This window comes from Leptosomus discolor, chromosome 23 (assembly GCF_034619465.1).
Source record: "Leptosomus discolor isolate bLepDis1 chromosome 23, bLepDis1.hap2, whole genome shotgun sequence".
NCBI classification, from domain to species: domain Eukaryota; kingdom Metazoa; phylum Chordata; class Aves; order Leptosomiformes; family Leptosomidae; genus Leptosomus; species Leptosomus discolor.
Genome location: NC_141413.1, coordinates 6,528,619 through 6,549,061, shown reverse-complemented (window position 1 = coordinate 6,549,061; position 20,443 = coordinate 6,528,619). Strand labels below are relative to the sequence as shown.

The following is a 20,443-nucleotide window of genomic DNA, read 5'->3' as shown; positions in this document are numbered from 1 at the left end:
CACACGCTGATACTTCCTCTCCACTGCACCACTAACGTCAGCCCTTGTCCAAAGGGGGCTGCTCTATCTAAGCACACAATTAGAGGCTCTGTCCTCTAGTTTTAGGCGTCTCAGACCCAGGCAGTATAGGCTCTAACACTGGGCAGTGTCAGTTTTCTGATAAGAATTATCAGCCTACAAGTGCAACAAGTTTGTACCATGGTTCCAGACATCACTGAGAGGGGTATTATCTAAGCATCCACTCACACGGTGCTCAAAAACCAGCAAAATGCAAAACAGACTCGGGTGGTGAAGTGCTTAGATCCGGCAGGTACAAAAAAAAAATCCTTTATGAAAGAACATTCTTTATTTCTGAACATTCAGCTGAAGATTCTGCTGCCGTTTCAGAATTCCACCACACAACCACTCGATTCGTATGACTGCAACACAGCCACGGGGTGGAAGGAGCAGGAAGTTTCGCACCTAAATTTAGCTGCAGTTCAGCAGACCAAGCCTAAACTTCCTATACAGTCCAAGGCAAAAGCAAACAGATCAAAAGGAGACAATAAAACAATTCAAAGTATCTAGATTTGTAGATGAATAAACTGCACCTTAAGTATGACAAAAATGGTATCAACGTGTCTAGTTCTCCAACACAGGAAACAGCATCCAGTTTCCCCAGCATATTCACACCTACTAGAAGAGAAGAAAGTTTTGCCAGTTGGATACAAGCAGTGAGAAGAGATACTGTGCAATAAAATATCCATACGCCACAAGTTCATATAAATCCCACTTTTAATCATGGACAAATTTACTTTCAAGTAAAATTAACAGTTTTAAATAAAACTTAAATTAACAAATCAGAGTACTCAAAGACAAAAATAAAAAGACACTGTGCATGTCTACTCTAGCAGAAACAAAAGCCTAGGCATATATTCCAGTTCTCTTCACCTCACTGGAGTTTCAGGGAGATCTCTGAATGATTACGGAACAGAAATAAAGGACTAAAAAGTAGTGACTTTTGCCACTATGAGGATATAGCTTCCAAGACAAAAGGGGAAACTGTCACAAGTAAACAAAACTGATTTAAGCAGTTTTGTGGAAGCACAGCATTGGGTGCAATAGATTTTTCTTCTCCATCACAGTATTTATTCCAGAATATAAAATCAGATAAGCCATCCTAAAAGGTTGTTTTCTTACTGCTTTTGAAAGCCCTGCACTTCCTTTTCTCTGACTGAGGAGACTCAGAATCGAGAATTCAAGTGATATCAATCCTGGAATCTGGAAAAGAAGATAAAAACAGTCCTCATTCATCCCAGCTAACAGTATTTCACAATCTCACCCAAAGGATGAGAATTCACGCTCATTCTCTTACCATACGTAGCTTAAGCTGCTGCTACTCATTTACTGACAACGAGCCTTTGCTCGTCCCGTTACACACAAAGTGCAATATTAAAAAAAAAAAAAAAGTAATTTTTGGCAGATACTGTCTAATGAGACTAAGCCAAGTTGACCCCATTTTCCCGCATTTCCAAAGCCTAGCTGCACGACACGCTCCGGGCAATCTGCTTCTTCCATGGTTTCAAGGGACAAAAAGGAGGAACCCTGAGGCAAAAATGGCTTTTCGTGTAGCAAGTCCAATCGAAGCTCTCCATCACAGCAGCTCATCAGGGTCCTGCGATCTTCTGTGGTGGGAGGCCTTCCTCGATCCAGAGGGAAGTGGAGGAGCTGTTACGCAGCATTCGCCGGTGGATCCGCCTGAGCCTCAGCAGGTAGAGCAGGATGGAGAGCAGCACGATCAGAAAACAGACAAAAAACAGATAGTGATTGTAAACAAAGGAGAAGCTCCTCCAGTGGGAGTGACTTCCACGGAAGTTTTCTTGCTGGATGTCTCTGAAAGGAATCACAGGAAAAACAGACGTAAGTTGCAAATCTAACTTTGCCTCCAAGCCACCTTACCGTGGGAAACGCAGCCCGTTTTAGTAGAAGAGCCTTTATAAAGCAATATAAAGCATATTGAGCTACCAGAAATACGTGCTGAGGTTGTAGGTAACGCACTAGAAACAACATCTTGTCTCCCCCTATCTGTCAGCTGCTTTGCTATCACCACACTTCTTCCCTTCACAGAACTCCCGTGCCTTCCACCCAAATGCTCTTTCCAGACATTTGAGAGAACAACTGGTACCTTAAAGGTAAGAACCGTGTTCGGTAAAGAATGGCTCCCAAGGTCCATTGCACCTCTTTGTCATAAACCTGCAGAGCTGTTTTCAAATTGCTGTAACTCACAGGAAAAGAGAAGCCACTGTGAAATACTTCATACATCCAGGCGGACTTAAAACACTGGTACCTATAGAGAGAGTGGCATAAGGTCAGGCCAGCAGTTAGAGTCCCAGAGGACTGGCGAGCACAGTTAGACACAAAATTATCAGTAACTTTTTACAGCTGATGCAATATTTGAGGTTATATTCACACTTTCAATGATTTCATTAAATGGATCGTTTGGACGTGACCTTGGCCTCTCCCTGGCAACTCTGCATGAATGAATTTGCTGTACAAACACAAATACTTACTTCAATCTGTGGAGATCAGCATGTGATGCATAAAGACCACGGTCAAAACGTTCCCGCAGGACAGACCACTTAGTGGCACAATAATCCTTCAAGGAAAAAAAAAAAAACAACGACAGACTTCAACATTGCTTCTGCCTTGAGAATAAAAAAATGCCCCTAAAGATGCTCTGTAAATACCCAAAGCTAGAAAACTCAAAAGTCACAGCTTCCCTTGCACTGCTAAAAGTCAGATCACAAATTTCATGGCATTTTCTGCAACACTTTGATCCATAATATGGCATTTGTGGTTAAACCAATATTCAGTAGGACTTAAACTCTTTGGTCACGTACTTGCAGATGAAAAATAGACAAGCTATTTTTCGGGCATTGACAAAGCAGGTCATATTCCTCTACTTTATGTGGTAGCCTGCCTTTAAGCTGTGCCCAACAGGTTGATCCCTGTTAGCAGTAACACCTGGGAAACTGGTACAAAACGTATAAAGCAAGAGGAAAAGGAATTATTTCTCTAACAAGAACCAAGACATTCCCAAAAAGAAGCAAGGGGTGGAAGCAGCACGGATTTCCCCATTAGCAACAGTTCTGCTGGAGCTTGACTACCACGCGTCCCATCCCCTCTACAGCCCATTTTACTATTGTGCCTTGAAACGAGCATTCCAAAAGGAAACCCAACGAGGAAAAGAGGTGCCCTGTGACAGTTCATTGCAGGGCAAAAGGATTTTGGATCTTTAAAGGAAGAGTTTTTGCTGCAAGACTTTCAGAACAAAACGCTTCTAGAGAATAGTTGGTTTGAATTAGAAAAGGTTTCTCCCAAGACACTTTACCTTTGCGGCTTTAGTAAATTTAGCAGCATTGTAATCCCCACCCATGCGCAACACGTCCTCAGTGCAGTAGTAGAACTCTGAGAAACCATAGAATTCACTGTTCTGAAAGTGCACAGCAGGCTGATAGACACCATTAAGAGAAGTCTGCGTTTCGTTAGTCTTATTCATGAACGGCTGAATAATTTCACGACACAGATTAAAATCTCCTGTTCCCCGCAAATACATTCTCTGTCCATTCTGCTGGATCTCATCTTGAGCGTCCAGGGGCAGGCAAGGATCCAGGTAGGGCGACTCTGAAGTCATGCCAGTCTGTTTGCCCAGCAGTCTGTACAAAAGAGAGAGCACAGAACTGCACATCCGAAACATCAAGCAGATACAGCAGCATCAAAACAAGGCATCCTCATTTAAAGAAACTCCAGCATCGCATGCAGGACGCTGTAGAAATGAAGTTTTATGTCAGGACGCTTTGCTAACTATATTCCAGTGAGGGGGTTACTGAGCCTAGGGATACCCAGAACCCATATCCCCAGCTACCTGTTTTTAAGCACTGTACTGGTAAACAGACTGTCTTCGTATCTCTGGCGTGCTGCATTTCCTCCAAAGCCAAGGAACGTTGCAACATAGACTCGATACACGTGCTCAGTCTGATGAGCATCACAGCCCAAGTTGAACTCTGCAAGTAAGTTCTTGGCTACTTCCTCCTGTAGGAACACAACCACCGAGATCAGGTATAAACGAGATGACCCAGAACTTAAAGGTGAGTTCTTTGGACAACGGGACGCCCTTGACGTCTTTAAGCTTCACTCCTTACTCATCTGTTCTGCTTTTCACAGGTCCACCTTACCTTCTATTTCATAGGCAAAGCACATGGATTGCAGGGAAGTGCATTACCACTGCTGATATGATACTCAACGAGCTGCAGAGGCCAGGAACTGCTACTACGGACACTAAAGTATCTTTTCCTACAAAAAAGTGTATTCTGTGGCTACTGACCGAGTCCCCACACTACCAATCACTGGGCTAGGTAGATTTATGGTCTGCCCAACAGAGCTGTTCTTCATTTTCCAATCTGGAGTTCTCAAGCTCTTCAGGAGAGCTGTCAGTCACTCGGCTCTCCTCACATACCACACATCAATCACTTGCAGCAGCTTTTCAGATATTTCAGAGATGCACAGCAGAAGCACTTCATGTGGAACACGCTCAGAAACGTAGCATGAAATTACATGCCTTCCACTGACCGTGTAAATGAAAAACAGCACCAGCACTACAAGTGTCACAGCCAGTTGTCTGACTCTTGTCATTCGCTGTCTAGAACCCGGGCAGGTGCCGTGACCAGAACACCTATTTTATCCTGGCTTATGTTCAGACAGAGCCATACAACCAACAGTCATCATCAACTGTCTGCACCTCTTCCGATTGCCAATTCGTATTTGACTGGGGCAATCTGCTCTGAATCTAAACACCCATACTTTTGTTGAACGGCCCAAACTACTCGCTACACCATCTGCCTGAAAGGCAGCGTAGTTATTAAGTCTGTAATAATGAAAAGGCACCATTTCACTGGGAGATTTAAAAAAATACATATAGATATACACACATCATTATAACAGCGCAGTGTGCATCAAAACATTGGGCTTCCACGGTATTTTTACATTAGATTAATTTTTGAAGTTGGATAAACTCCTGTTAACTTCATTGAGAATTTCTCTAGAACTTAATGGATTGAAGTCGGAGCAATTTACGTTCCAGTTAAGACCTGTAACAAAGAAATTTGCTTCCTACAACACAAGAACTGTGCTGAGGACATAGGTGATATTTAAACAAACGGTACTGTTACCCCCACGTCCCGTTAACTCAGTTTCTACCAACCTGACTTAAAGGCAAGTCATATTTTACATAAGTTCTTGTATAAGAAGAACGACACAACTTTTGGGTTTCAAAACTCCAGAAGACAGGCTCTTAAGTACAACACAAATTTTAAAGTTGTACATACACACACACACACACACGCAAAGAATGCACATCCACTTAAAACTGAAAAAATGACCGGCAAATTACACTAATTGAAATAAACAAAACACAAATGAAGTGCTTAGCTGATGGAGGACTTATTTGCCGTCTTCTCTTGCCTTGGTTTTGGCACACGATGCAATGAAGAACAGGACTCAAAACAAAGGAAACAAAACAACGAGTATGCATTAAAATAAACCAAAAGGAAAAGAAGAAAGTTGCACAGATAATAACCTGCTGTGAAGAGGCAAAGCTTACAGTTTTAGGGACTTCATACGCTATCTGAGTCGACACTCCGCCCATGTCAAGAATACCCACTGTCCTCTTACGAAAGATGGCCTCTTTGTTTTCACTGCCTGGGACGTGCACCTCCACAATCGCGTCATCCTCTGGATAAAACAACGAGAAGGCAGTAAGGCATCCAACCAGGGCGGGCCTGACGCAGCAGCACACTACTTCTAGTTCCCTGGCTTTTGGAGCAATGCAGATCATTGAAATTCCACGCACAACTGAAGCCAACGGCAGCATCGGCACGTGCGCTACCCACCAACATCTCTGTCTAAAAACGGACCATCACCAGTGAAAGCACAGGAACGGGCTTGAAATCCTTCCCAAAAATCTAGTTCACAATTCAGATACTTGCCATCATCTGTGTGTTCAAATCTTCCAAGAACAAAGTTGATGCCAATCCACGCGTACACTCCTACACACACAAGAGAACACAGTTGGACACTTCAGGAATATCTGGTACATACCCTCTTAAAAACAGAGAGGGATTTTTTGTATATGAGCTAGGATATGTCACTGCTCATATTTTATTATATAAAATACTTAAAAGTTAAACATTCCTCACAAGTTATTGTAGCCCTTCTCTCCCAAGTCAAGGCTATGATAAAAAAAAAGAAACCCAAATTCAAAGTACTAAAGACATCCCAACGTGTAATTTCCAGAAAAAGTAGGCACATCAGCTTTTAAAGAGATTTTAAGCCTCTATGAGCTGATCACATCAAAACATTGCTCCTTTAGAAACCATCTTCCCCTGCAAAGTTCCTTCCACCAGGAAAGTCGTGCCTTATCCTTACCCCTTCCTCCCCAAAGCCAGAGAAAATGGACTAAAATTCCTGCTGAACAAAGACAAGTTATTGTCACTGCTAATTAGAAAACATTTAGACAAGTTAGAAGACCACAGCAGATGATCATCTCCACACTCCATATGTTGCTACTGAGGAATAAGGTCTCTCAATCAAACCAGAGTTTTAAAAAGCAACAACAACAACAAAATATCCAAGTTGTACCATGAAAGTAATAAACAGAGATAATTTTTCCAACGTTAACCTACCTTCCTGTTTCCCTGAAATAACCTCTGCATGCGAGTCCGAAAACAGAAAATCAAAATGCACAGGAATATCAGTGAGCAGATCTTCAAGTATGGCCTTCTGCTGGCTGCAAAATTACATTTTGAACAGTTAAAAATAGTCAGACACACCAGGATCGCTATTCTAAACGCTAAAAATAAGACAGCCAATAACCTTTCTGGCAGAATCCTCATTCCTGCAGTACAGAGAATATAAAGAGGAGTCTCTTTGTGTTTTGCACGTGGCACGTGTTCAGCAGCAAAGCTCAGAAGTGGAGAAATATAATCACTGACCTTTTCAGGAGAGCTGGCAAACTCCGAAATGCCTAGTGAAACAGAGAAATGCGAGAGTGAAGCCACTCAAGCTTTGGGTATTTCCTAGAAAACCTCAACAACCAATGCACAGAGAAACAAACAACCCGAAGCCAAACCCAGGAGATCAGCTACAGAAATAAGAAAAATAAGAATGAAGGTAACACTTAATCGTCCTCCAAACATTGAACAAAATCCCACATTGGCTGCATTACCTGCTTACAGAATTGTTCAAACAGCTTTACAGACAGCCAATTATTTATTCACTAAATAAACAGAACCCAGTTAACAGACAACTGAACCAGCAGCTGTCTTGGTCCACACAGAAACCCGTCCCTCCTGCCCGTCAGTGTCCTGTTTCAAGCTTTAAAGCTGAACAAAGCTCTCTGCAACCCAAGCCCAGAGGAGCGCCACGCTGACAGCTTGTGAGCCTCCCTTACCCAGGCACTTCAAACAGGGGGGTTGAAAAAGCAAAGTTAGGATAGAAAGGAAAGTTAGGACAGAAAAGTATCTAGAAAATCGCACTGAAAACTCATTTCTCTCTAATACCTGGCTTAATTTTCATAACCACTGGTTTTCTGTTTTTGTCCCTCATCTGTTTGATGTCCAGCAGATCGTGCGGGTTACCATTGTGCCTCGGCCAACAATACACAAAAATCCTGGAGCCGCTGCTGCCGCAGTCCACAACGATGCCGTAGTTCAGGTTGGGGTTGTTTGTATCTGTAGCTTCGGTGTCAGTCACTCGAGCAAGATATCTAGAAGAAAACCAGGCATTGCTACGTGGCAATTAAGTGCCACACGGAAGATCTCCTCAACATCAGGCTCAAAACAGGCCATCACAGGGATCACCGATTTCCCTACTGTGCTGCTGATGAGGAAAAAAAGCAAAGTGCCACCCATAAGAATCACATTCCCAGAACAGACATCAGAAGTAACCTCCAAAATAATTTATTACGCAGTATTTTTGTGCCTACAGTTTTACTGAGCTGCTACAGATCCATAAAATATCAGAAAGTTGAATTATCGATAAACTAAAATCAACTTAGATAAGGAAAGCTTCATAAAAAAGTAGGAAGTTGATACTTTTTTGACCCCATTCACGTATTTTACAGGCACAGCCTGTCAGTGTTTTCTCTTTCACACCAAAACTACATTTCATTCCTTTCCAGCTCTCACCTGTGGAATCTTTTGTCCCTGGATGCACGCCCATACTTATTGCGGATGACTACCAGAGAGTAGTAGAGCAACGAGACGGCAGCAGCAAGGATCCCTATCACAACGATCTGCCGCAGAGTGGTGTTGAGAACCCGGGGACACCCCACCGGGGAGATGCTGAAGTGCCAAGAAGCGGGAAGCAAACAGGAGATGCTGACCCTAAAATTCAAAGAGGACAACCTGCTTTAAAAACGGACTTTATTACTAAAAAGAAGCTCAATGCCTTTTGAAAGAAGCTGAGGACAAACAGATTCTTCAAACTTTTTACTTTGCTCTGCTCCAGCTTTGCTTATGCTCTGGCTTGAGGGTTGCCAAGACCCTACTCCCACCCTTCGAATTAATCATTAGCCATTAATTCATCATGAGGTTCCCTGTCCTTCACGCAAAAGGCAGCACAGTTTAATCTGACTGCTCCTTTGGGATTCTTACCTCCCCACTTTGGGATCCTTACCTCCCCATTTTGGGATCTGACCAGCAGAGGGAAAGACCAGCTGGTGGTCAGACATCAGCCGGTCACCTCAGACTGACAAGGCACATCGACCATTCTCAAAGCCATTGCTCTTCTGTTCCTGAATTGAAAAGAAAACACAGATCATCTTCTAGACACCACTACGAAGAGCATTGCCAGCAGGTTGGGGGAGATGATCCTTCCCTTCCCCTCAGCACTGGTGAGGCCACATTTGGAGTGCTGGGTCCACCTTGGGGCTCCCGAGGACAAGAAACACAGATGAAGCTCAGTGTAGAGCCACAAAGATGATGAAGGTGAAGCATCTCTCACACAATGAGAGGCTGAGAAAGCTGGGCCTGCTTCACGTGGAGAGGAGATGACTCTCATCACTGCATATAGAAATCTGACCGCAGAATGGAAATGAGGAAGCAAAAGTGTTTCCCAGTGGTGCCCAGTGACAGGATAAGAGGTGACAGACACAAACTAAAATACAGGGAATTCCACCTGAACATAAAAAACACCCGTGGGGGCGGTGGGACACTGGAACAGGTTACTCAGAGGGGCTCTAAGACATTGAGAGCCTGACTGGACCCAGACCTGGGCAACCCGCTCCAGCGGACCCTGCTTGGAGCCCAGCTGCTTGCTGCTCTGCTCAGGGAGACCAAAGGAAGCCAGGCACACACGGCAGCTCACCTGCCGCACCAGCTCTTTACAAACCGAGTAGCTCCAGCTCTGCCACCGCCTGCAAAGCCAGTCCCCGAAACGTGGAAGACTCCAGACACGACGTAACATCAGCAACGTTAAAAAAAACCCAACCACACACGAACGGCGACACTCCGGCGCGGGTCGGGACCGTCGATATTTCCCCCCCCCACCCCCAGCCGCTCTCGCAGCCCTGCCACACACGCCCCAGCCTTACGAAAGCACCTGCCCGAGCTGCCACGAAGTCCCTGCGCCGGTGCCAAACCGCAGCCGCCCACTCCCGCTCCCCATGGCGCCCGCAAAGCCGCACCGGGCGGAGGCAAGGAGGGGAAAGGACAACGGGGACAGGCCCCGACAGCCCACGGGGCTCCGGTGGGCTGCGGGGGGACCCCTAACCCCTTCCTGACGGCCCCAGCAGCGGGCAGGCCGCACGGCTCGGCCCGCTCTCACCCCACCGCCCCGCTCCCCAGAACGGCGGCGGCACCCGCGGCGGCACCCCCGGCGGCCGGGGCCTGTCCCTGGGCCCGCCCCGCTGCCGTCCGTTCCCTCTCCCCAGCCGGTGACCCCGGGCGGCCGCCACCGCCGCACTCACCTCCCGGCCCGCCGCCGGCCCGCCGCATAGCAACCGGCTACCGCGCCACTTCCGGGTCCCGCCGCCGGACGTGACGCACGCACGCGCGCACGCCCATACGTGGCGCTGGGATTCGCGGCGGTGGGCTGGGAAGGGATTCCCCCGGGGGCGTGGCCACGTAGGGGGGAGAGGAGGCGTGGTTGCAAAGGAGAGGCGTGGCCATGCGTAAGAGGGCGTGGTCAGTGTTAGGGGCGTGATCGGGGCAGGGGGCGTGGTCAATGTTGGGGCGTGGTCGGGGCAGGGGGCGTGGCCAGGGAGGCGCGGTTGGGTTCGCGTTAAGCGCCGCTCTAGTGCCCGGCGCTGGGGGTAGGAGCTGGGGGATGTGACTGGGGTAACTGGGCAAATCCGGGCACAAACCGCGCCCCAACGCAGAGCCAGACCTTTGTAAACATCCATTTATTAACGTAAATGTTTGTTCGTGCGTTATAAAAACACAGCGGTTCCGCAGCGCCTGTCACAAACTCGTAAATGTTTCTGGTGTCCGTAAGAAATCAACGAATCTGGCTCAGAAAAAAAGCCAACGAAAAGCCTCTCCTCGCCTCGAAGGGGCTGCAAATCTGCCGGCCAACCCTCCTGTGCGTTGCCACTGAGCGGCAGCACAGCCTGTGCCCGCGCAGCTCCACCACCCCTTCAGAAAGAAAAAGTTTATCCAGGCGACTATAACGTATTAACAACAGGAATAACCTCGTGGGAAGGCTGGGGAGCTTTGCTGGGGCCTCACCTCTCCCCACAGGAGTAGTTTTGGTGATCCCGGAGTGAGCTTCAGCTGCTGCAGGTGAAATCGTGTGTGGCTGCACGAGCAACACCAACACCGCGTGGTCGGTGATTCACGTGTGCCCAGGAGCAGGTTTGGAGGGTGTTGCATAAAGCTCTCATGGGTGAAACGCTGCTTTTCCAGGGGTAAGCAGGTTTTGTAAGGTAAAAAATCGCTCCCCTGCGGTCCCCGTTCCCTTGCGGGAGGGAAGGAGCCGGACCTGCCGGGCTGCTCTGGCTTCTCCGCTGCTTCTCATTCCTTCTGCCGTCACAAATTGGGACATCAAGGACTTCACCTTCGTCCCTGAGAGCGCAGCAGGAGGGAAGCGGGACAAAACTGAGCACCCAGCCTGATGGCTGCTGTCCTTTCCTTAACGCACACGGGGTCCCTGCTGTTTGTCCGTCTGTCTGTCCAGCACAGGCCTCCGTGGTCATGCAGATTTTGGATGTCCCAGCTTTAAACACCCCACTAAGGCTTTGCCCTTGGGCAGTGAATAGGACTTAAGCAAAGGAGCATCGAGCCTCTGCCGTGCCTTTCACAGGGAGCATCCAGAGCTACTCCTGGCTTTTGAAAGCCACGGTCACACCGTGAACACAGAAACCAAATCTGGCCCGGGGGGAAGCAGCAGAGCCGGGATTGTCTGTCTGTCCCCTCAGGAAAAGCAGATGTGACCGAGAAGCCACTTGCTCTGAGCAGGATCCTCTGCAGGACGCTTTAGGCTGGAGGGGAAAGTGGAAGGCAGTGGGTTGTCACAGCAGTTCATTGTCTGCCGTGTTTCCTCTTCCTCTTTCTCTTCTCACACAAGAAACTTTCATCTTTGCCTCTCAAGCCGCTGTCGGTCCTTCTCAAAACCACTTTGGCTTTCGCTTCCCACTCGATGCAGAGTCCCCAGTGCACCCAGCTGTCCGCGGGGAGACCCGCCGAGCCCATGCACTGGGTTTCGCATCTGGGTTTTATGTGCTGGATTTGGCACACCAGGGTTTACACACCAGATGTCGTGTGCCAGCTTCTGCACACTGGGTTCTCCACGCTGGGATTTGTACCCTGGATTTTCCACGCTGGGTTTTGCACGCCGGGTTCTGCACCCTGGATTCTGCACCCTGGATTTTGCACCCTGGATTTTGCACCCTGGGTTTTGCACTCTGGGTTTTGCATCCTGGGTTTTGCATCCTGGGTTTTGCACCCTGGATTTTGCACACCGGATAACCAGGGTGGGGTGAGGGCTACGCTTCCCTCCAGGGCTCCCTGCAGCTACTTTGCCATGCACTGAGAACGAAGTCACACGTCTCCAGTGTCTTTTTTCACAACAGTTAAAGCATTTTAATGAACTTCATGTACAAGCAATGCAGAAACATATTGACTAAGCCAAAGTAACGCATGGTGCCCCACGGAGCGAGGGCAGGTCACCCGGGCAGGGGAGAAGGCTTTGCTGGGGGCTGGAGGGAGGGCTGCAGCCACGCTCCAGGTTTGTGGCTCTCCATGATGGCCAAGACATTGGGCTTCTTTCAGATTTAAGCATTGCAGATCTTCTCTGTGGGTATATATCCCTCCTTAGTTTGGACCAAAGCAGAGCAGACAGTACTGAACATGCAAGGAAAGCTGTGCTGAGTGTGCAACCCATCCCCAGCACAGCTGGATGCGGCCCTGGGCAGGAAAGCTCTGGGATGGCAAATTATGCCGAGCTAATGATGGGACCTCGAGGCAGAAGGAGCTCTTAGACCTGCCCTTGCTTTGCAAGAGAAACACGGAGCCCTGGGGCAGTCGCTGGTGTCAGCACAAGGGCTTGGAGGAGGGAGCAAACCTCCGCCAGGGGGGTCCAGCCCTGCGGAGGTGCTGAGCCTGTTGTCCCCTGGGGTGAGGAGCACGTGTCCCTTCAGGGCTTCCCTGTCCTCGCTCAGCACATTCAACCACCTGGCTGGTGCAACCCATCCTGGCATTGTATGGGCTCCCACTGGCCACGCGGCTAAAAACCCAGCTGCTCTGGGCAGCCCCTCGGTCCCTTTCCGAGCTTAATTCAACCCAAAAGTAGTTGCAGCAACTCGTGACTCTGGGGGAAATGGCTGCAGGGCAGCCGGTTCGCGATGCTGCCGTCGACAGCGATGAAGGCACAAGTAGGAGCATGTCAGCAGCGGTGAAGGCTTTGTGGAGAAAAAGAAAAGAAAAAAGATAAGAAGAGAAGAGAAGAGAAGAGAAGAGAAGAGAAGAGAAGAGAAGAGAAGAGAAGAGAAGAGAAGAGAAGAGAAGAGAAGAGAAGAGAAGAGAAGAGAAGAGAAGAGAAGAGAAGAGAAGAGAAGAGAAAAGAGAAGAGAAGAGAAAAGAGAAAAGAAAAGAAAAGAAAAGAAAAGAAAAGAAAAGAAAAGAAAAGAAAAGAGAAGAGAAAAGAGAAAAGAAAAGAAAAGAAAAGAAAAGAAAAGAAAAGAAAAGAAAAGAAAAGAAAAGAAAAGAAAAGAAAAGAAAAGAAAAGAAAAGAAAAGAAAAGAAAAGAAAAGAAAAGAAAAGAAAAGAGAAGAGAAGAGAAAAGAGAAAAGAAAAGAAAAGAAAAGAAAAGAAAAGAAAAGAAAAGAAAAGAAAAGAAAAGAAAAGAAAAGAAAAGAAAAGAGAAGAAAAGAGAAGAAAAGAGAAGAAAAGAGAAAAGAAAAGAAAAGAAAAGAAAAGAAAAGAAAAGAAAAGAAAAGAAAAGAAAAGAAAAGAAAAGAAAAGAAAAGAAAAGAAAAGAAAAGAAAAGAAAAGAAAAGAAAAGAAAAGAAAAGAAAAGAAAAGAAAAGAAAAGAAAAGAAAAGAAAGGAAAAAAAAAAGCCAGCACTGCCATCAAACGATGCGAACACAAAAGCTGCGCTGGGGGGTGGTTTGGTGGGGGCTGAGCGTGGTTTCTGCATCACCAGCAAGCTTCGGCCAGGGGTTGGCCTGGGCCAGACTGGGTGTTAGACATACTGAAAAATATGCAGAAATTAAGAGCTGCCGATGAAACCGTCCTTGCGAGTCCGCAGGCGGCACAAAATGGAGGCCCAGGAGGAATGTGCAAGTTGGTTTTGTGCATGCTAATTATTTCCAGATGCATGCTCTTCACAGCCACGGAGAAAATATTAGTTGTTTGTGAATATATTTCATCCCACCATTAACAGTATCACCCGTGGGAGTAAAACCTTCTCCACGGGCTGTTGATCGTGCTGGTGAAGCAAGCCTGGATGCCAGCTCGATTGCTCCGCCGAGGAGAACTCCCAGCTTTTTTCACGGGAGGAAGGCTTCCTCCGAGCACCAAACCCTGCTTTGTTTCCCCCACGTGATTCGGAGGAAATCTGGGGTAAAGCCACGCTGCTGAAATCATCAAGCTTGCTCTGAATTGGTGCCTGGAGAAAGCGGCGGGATGGAGACTGCAGAGCTCGCCATGAGCCGGGCATTTGGGCGTCACCCATTTCCAAAGGAGAAACCACCTCTAGGACATGCACACCTCGACCCCGACAGCCCGAGAAAGGTGTGTGCAGGGTGCCCGGCCCCTATCTCAGGGGTGCATGTCACCCGCCCCGCCGCACCCTCCCAAATATCAGCCCGCAGGGTGCACCGGGGCGAGCAGATAGGGGAGCAGCCGGGGCGCGTGGCGGCTGTCGTTGCTGATCAAGGTGGAGCCCCCCGGGTTTTTGGCCGGTGGGGGTGCGAAGGGGGATGTGGAGGACGAGGCAGGGCTGAGCTGTGTCTCCCAGATGGACTTTTCTCCTTGCATTTTTGTGTTTGTTAAAACTCCCCATTTCAAAGCCGGAGAGGCGTCCCCGCAGCCCGACCTCCCCAGACAGGCCGGTTGCGCTCGCTCTGGGGTGAATAAAGCTGATTTTTTATTTGCTTGCACTGCGGCAGCAGGCTGGGGCTGCCTGCCAGCCACGGCCCCATTTGCAGAGCCCTCATTTCATCCTTTCTCTGCTCACCGGCTTTTAATCACACAAAACCTTGCCCAGCAGAGGTGGTGAAGCCCGTCAGAATTAAACAGGTTGACCAAGGCCATGTGAGGAGTCGGTGGCAGAGCAGGATCACCCCCAGCTTTAAACACATCCCCTGAACGACAAGCCAGGGTTTTCTCTTTCCTTTCTGGATTTAATTTTGCTGACTGCCAGAAACAAAGCCAATTAAAAAAAAAAAAAAAAAAAAGGAGAGCTGTACCCAAACCCAACAAACCCTGTGGGATCCTTTCAGCCTCCTCTGCCCAGTGTCACCAGTCAATCCCGAAAGCAGCACCAGCATGAGCTGCGCCTTTCCCATTGTTTCCCCAGGGCTTCAAACCAGAAAGGCAAGTTGATGAAAAAATTCGGTCCAGGAAGTAATACAAAAGACAGGCTTAATTATACACATTGGGGATTGCCTCTCCCTGTTCCATTAATCCATTGAGCTAGGTAATGGTAAATTAGGTCAGATTATATGAGCGCTGAAATAAAACCCACAGGCCAAATTCCTCGCATCCACACCTCCTTTACCTCTGAGGTTGCATAAGTGTTCGTGGGCACTGGATCTTCTGCATTGCTTCGGTGGAGCTGCAGTGCTGAGGTTTCAGATTTTGGCTGTTTTGGCATAAGAATAACCCCGCAGCATCACCAGGGCTCAATTCTCTCTCATTTACTGCGCATTCGTGTTCGTGGCCCTCACCGGCACCAACCTAATACGCTGCGGTGCCGCTGTTAGGTATGAACCTGTTATATAGACACTGGCTATCAAAGGAATACGGTGGTAATCTGGAGTGCTGCTTTGGGGAATCAAGGCAAAAAGAGGTGCTCTGAGTTTGTACCAGAGCAGGGATTAATGCTCTTGATTTTCCAGTACTAATCTACCTACTGGCAGCTCGGTGTGCTCAGCAGGGGCTTAAGACCAGGAGATGCCTTACGCTGATGTTTAAGTAAATGGGTCAGTCCACCCAGAAGAAAAACCAATACTGTTTTTTTTTATTATTATTTTTATGGTGTTTGCTGATACAGAGATAAAAAATAACCGGCTGATACTTCCCCACAGCCGCCTCTTCCCAGGAGCATCGCAAAACGCAGCCAGGTGGGCAGGAAAGCCCAGGCTCGTGTCAGAGGGACCTTTTCCAGGGCATCTTTGACCTAAGGCCAGCAAGGGTCGGTCCAGACTCGCTGTTTAAAATTTATTTTGGGGCTTTGAACATTGCTAAGGAGGGACGGGGCTCGTGGGGCAGGCGGTGGCCGAGTGCCGGTGTGCCGGGAACGGGCTGCATCCAGGCGGGATGGGGAGTCGGTGTCGTGGTGTGTGCTGCTCACTGAGCACTGGCAATTCCTGCGTGAAAACTGTCCTTCCTCCAGCGTAAACATCTGGCAAAAAAAAAAAAAAATGCTGTGGGGACATAAAGTTCAGGCTGGTTGTACTGCAAATAAGATTGCAAACATGCGCCCTTAACCACATGCATTTGCTCCGGCCCCTCTTCTAAAGTGAAGGCTTTACGCCATGCCTTTTCCTTTCCACAATTAAAAATAAAATTACCGGCTGCTGAACACCTAAATTAAAACAAAATGTCCTGTAATTTGCCGCTACTTGGCTCTGTGCAGCTGGAGGTGAAGGAGCGTTCCTCCTCCTCACCCCCAGTTCAGCGCCCAGGGCTCCGCACCGCTGCCGGCAGCCCCGCGATGGTGGCTGCAGGTTGTGAAAAGGATAAACCCCCACCCTAAACCAAGGTGTTGCTCAGCTGTTAGAGAACATGTAGATTTGGAAAGTGAAAAAAAAAAAAAAGATATATCCCACTGGACCTTGAAGATAAGCGACAATTTCAGTGGTTTCCAGAAGGTGTCCACCTCCCAGCGGGACACTCCTGCCTTATCAGCGTGGGTGCAGCCGTGGGGTCCTGCACCTCTTGCTGCGATAAGCAGAACCGAGTGTCCCTAATCAGCTGCGGAGCGCCACGCAGATGGGCTGGGGGCTGCAGGCACCTTCTTTGGGCAGGGACTTAGCGAAAGCCAGGGGCATTTCACTGCATTTTGCAGGTTGTTTCTCATTTCTCGTTATATTTCTGGTGGCTTGCCTAAATTTCTGCTGTTCAAAAGCTGGGCTGTAGTGCAGAGGCCCCGCAGAGGAGGTTACGTACCCGTGGGGACTCACATCTGTGGGTCTGATTCATCACTTCATTTAGCTGCTCGCAGTGATGCAACGTGCGTGCGGATTGCGGCGGTGTATTTTGCATCGACTTGCCGGTGTATAAACGAGGGTGCTCCGTGCAGCCTGCAGCCAGGCTGTGCTTTTAATAGCAGGGACAGCTTTGCCCTTCGCTGCTGCTCTGCTCTGACGGAGTCTGGGGCTCGTGGAGCCCCTGAGGGACCTGCTAACCCCAGGGGAGCTCTGGCACCGGGACGGGATGCACCCAGCGGTGGTTGTGCCCTGGGAGGCAGCAAGGGAATCGTTGCGCAAGACCGAGTTGTTTCAAAGGAAGGTTTTGTATATCGAGTGGAGTTCGCTTTGGTGATGACTTATTTGCCAGGCAGGGATGGCAGGAAACCATCCAAGAGACACAGGTTGTTCCTTTTCCTGCCAGTGGGACACGTCACACGACAAAACCACAAGCCAGACCAGAGTCCCTGCCCCATTTTCCCCCCACAAACGGTGAATAATTTTGTCCCTTCTTCATGAACATGGGGAAAATCCTCAGTCTGTGCGTTTCTGCTTGGGCATCTCTGGCCACAGCAGCTCCCTGCGCCCCAGGGTGGCCCCTGGCACGGGCATGGGACACAGGGAGAAAGGATTCCTCGTGTCAGTGCTCCTCAGGGTTAAAATATAACCTGCTGCTACCTGGAAACAGCACCGTGTTTCAGACTGGTCCATACTATTTCTTATCAGGGAGCAAGAGCGAAGACTGTAGGGGAAAGGGCTCATTAAGGTAAGTGACAGTGTAATTTCCCCACCCTCCTCTGCCCTGCCAAAAGCACTGGAAGGAGATTAGCCGGTGTTGACTGTTGTTTATGGAGTAGAAAACCTGGATGAACCATGTGGGGCAATACTGGAAAGTGTTCCTCGCTGAGGTTTCGCTCAGGCATTTCCTTGAAGAAGGCTGCCTCACAAAAAGGAAGTTCTTGTGCCCGTGTTTGATTTACGTCTTGCAGACCCGCGTGATCGTCGGGGAGGGCTGTCTGCTGGAATTACAGGTATGCACATGGCTCTCTAACCCCACGATGTCGTTTCAGCGGGAGAACACAGTGTCAAACCATCCGTCAGCAACATATATTGGGTTTAGTCTCTTCTGGAGGAAACAAAGCCATGATAATGCAGTGGCTTCTGCCAGGGGGCAAGATGAGGGGGAAAAGAAGGAGAGATTTAGCAACTACTGTGTTAAATTGCATGTTGTTGAAGGACTTTTTATCTTTGTCTCTGCTTTCTACAGGTTTCGGGGCATTTGGTGACGCCTGCTTTCATGAGACAGTGTGATGGCGTGGACACACCAGGATGGGGGCCAGGTCTCGCCTCCATCCCTCCCACCCCCCATACAAGCACTGCTCCAGGTGCAGAAAATGCTGCCAGGTACCCAAAATCATTCAGGTGTGAGTCACGCGCGTGACGCTATTATTATGATTATTGTTGTTTTTTCCAGCAGCACCATGTTCCCACGGAGAACGGAGGCTTCCCAGCACAAACACGGGGCAGGAGGGAGGAGAACAGCATGTGCCAGCTGCTCCACCACAGCCCCTCTCCAGGTACCCAGACGGGGGGTGAGGATGAGAACAGACTGGGCTTTTCTCGCCTCATTTCATGGTTAACTGGAAAACCAAGCACTTTATTTTCCTGCTTTTTTGGGTCCTCACAGGATGGTTTTCTCACTTGCTTCCCGAAGCTCAAGCAGCAATAAACTGCGCTGCGATATCATGGTGCACCATGCGAATGGTTAACCTTGATTTCCAGTACACACTACGCAACCAACTTCCCAGCAAGGTCGAATTCCAAATAATCCTCCAAGGAGGAATGAAATAAAGTCTGTGCAGTTCCTGGAGCCCTGGGCCACAAAGACTTTGCCTCCATCTCTTTGAGAGTGTCACATTTAATTGCTTTAGGGTGATTTCATGGTGGAACAAAGAGATCATACAAAATCCAAGGGCAGAGGAGCATTCAGGGACGCAGGGGCATGGGGTGAGCTTGTTCCTCCTGCAGACAGGCCAGGGTTAACAGCTCGGCGGTGGAGGGGGAGCTGCAGTGTGGGGTGGTGGATGGTGCACATCCCATCTTCCCAAAAAGCCTTTGCAGGGAAGGGCAGAAAGCTCTCCTAAGCCCTTCCACCAGCTTTTGTCCCCCACACCGAGGCTCAAGCCCGTGCAGGACAGCCCTGCTGTCCTGGCGCTGCCAGACAGGGTGGCAGGAGAGGACACTGGGCTCTGTGTGGGCTGAGGCACCCAGAAAACCCTGAAAACACGACCAAAAATCAACCCTACCGTAGGCAAAACTCCTCTGAGACACGGCGGCAGCAGCACAAGATCTGAGCTGGCCCCGTGGCCTCGCTTGTGCTTTGGGGAGCACTTGGGGCTGTTCGGGGACGCGGAACGCCCACGTGCCAAGGGCTCCCAGCGACACCACGGCCCTCCAGGAAAAATACCACCTTTGCTCGCGTAACGCCCACGATTTCCACCTTCCTGCCCGGCCTCGCCCCGTGGCTCCCCGGAGGTGCAGGGCAGGGTGCAGCCGGGGGTGCCCACCCCAAAAACCACCACCCCCACCACCACCAGGGCCATGCACAGGAGCCTGCAACGCCCCAGCCGTGCAGGCGATGCACACCCAGCGCCCCGGGCAGCGTTTTGCACCCTGACATGCTGGGGAGGGCTGGGCCGGCTGCTGCGACGGGCCACGGGCCACGGGGCAGCCTGGGCCCTCTGCCCCGCGTGCAAGCACAAGTGTGGGAAGCGCTTTGCACTGGCCATGCCTGGGAGCATGTGCTTGTGCAAGTCACAGGCGGGGTGTGCTTGCACGAGGGGCGCGTGCTTGCACGGGGAGGGCGAGGGGTGGGTGTGCGCTCCCGTGCACGTGGCTCTGCACTGGTTTGCATGTGTGCTTGCACGAGGGGTGTGTGCTTGCACGGGGAGGGGGGAAGCACTTTCTACCAGCCGTGCCTGGGGACATCTGCTTGTGCAAGGCACGCAGTCACGGGTGGGTGTGCTTGCACGAGGGGTGAGTGCTTGCACGGGGAGGGCGAGGGGTGGGTGGACACTCCCATGCACGTGGCTCTGCACCGGTTTGCACACGTGCTTGCACGAGGGGCGCGTGCTTGCACGGGGGGGGGGGGGGGAAGCGCTTTGCACCAGCCGTGCCTGGGGTCGTCTGCTTGTGCAAGGCGCACAGTCACAGGGGGGTGTGCTTGCACGAGGGGCGCGTGCTTGCACGGGGGGGGGGGGGGTGCGCACTCCCGTGCACACGGCTCCGCACCCTCTTGCACGCCCGCACGACGCCCGCACGCTCGCGGGGCGCCCACCGGCCGCTTGCACCGGGCTCCCCGCACCGGCCGCCCCCTCCGCTCGCCGGCCAGCCGACCCGCCCCCCCCTCCGGCAGAAGCCAATCACAACCTTCCACCCCCCCCGCCTCACCTCGCCATTCGCCCGCTTCTTTGCCAATCCCCCATCCCTGTGCCCGGCGGCCTGTGACGTCACGCCGCGGCGGCCCCCGCCGCAGCCCAACGGGGCGGGCGGGC

The 20,443-nt window shown here is 49.9% G+C and overlaps 2 protein-coding genes and 1 long non-coding RNA gene across 5 annotated transcripts; 1 reads left to right on the top strand and 2 right to left on the bottom strand.

Annotated features, from left to right (window-relative positions):
* Nucleotides 1-756: 756 nt before the first annotated feature.
* On the bottom strand, nucleotides 757-8,720 carry ENTPD4 (ectonucleoside triphosphate diphosphohydrolase 4). The gene is made up of 12 exons (XM_009947231.2): nucleotides 8,713-8,720; nucleotides 8,223-8,420; nucleotides 7,596-7,801; nucleotides 6,910-7,060; nucleotides 6,720-6,823; nucleotides 6,024-6,083; nucleotides 5,615-5,769; nucleotides 3,905-4,071; nucleotides 3,371-3,695; nucleotides 2,550-2,635; nucleotides 2,165-2,326; nucleotides 757-1,872 (listed from the first exon to the last, which is right to left on the bottom strand). The coding sequence occupies exons 1-12, from the start codon at nucleotides 8,718-8,720 to the stop codon at nucleotides 1,647-1,649; spliced, it is 1,848 nt and encodes a 615-aa protein (XP_009945533.1). The 3' UTR covers nucleotides 757-1,646.
* Nucleotides 8,721-15,697: 6,977 nt separating this feature from the next.
* LOC147413889 (uncharacterized) lies at nucleotides 15,698-20,376 on the bottom strand. The gene is made up of 2 exons (XR_015184015.1): nucleotides 20,340-20,376; nucleotides 15,698-16,102 (listed from the first exon to the last, which is right to left on the bottom strand). It is a non-coding gene; the product is annotated as an uncharacterized LOC147413889 (long non-coding RNA).
* LOC147413890 (uncharacterized) lies at nucleotides 16,094-18,759 on the top strand. Of its 3 annotated transcripts, XM_086477207.1 has the most exons (5): nucleotides 16,094-17,655; nucleotides 17,747-17,920; nucleotides 18,157-18,293; nucleotides 18,364-18,466; nucleotides 18,577-18,759. In XM_086477207.1, exons 2-5 carry the CDS (start codon nucleotides 17,756-17,758, stop codon nucleotides 18,616-18,618), a joined length of 447 nt encoding a protein of 148 aa, XP_086333333.1. In that variant the 5' UTR covers nucleotides 16,094-17,655; nucleotides 17,747-17,755; the 3' UTR covers nucleotides 18,619-18,759. The 3 variants fall into 3 exon arrangements, with proteins under 3 accessions (XP_086333333.1, XP_086333334.1, XP_086333332.1); XM_086477208.1 differs by having other exon boundaries at nucleotides 16,094-17,920; nucleotides 18,367-18,466; XM_086477206.1 differs by having other exon boundaries at nucleotides 16,094-17,920.
* Nucleotides 20,377-20,443: the final 67 nt, after the last annotated feature.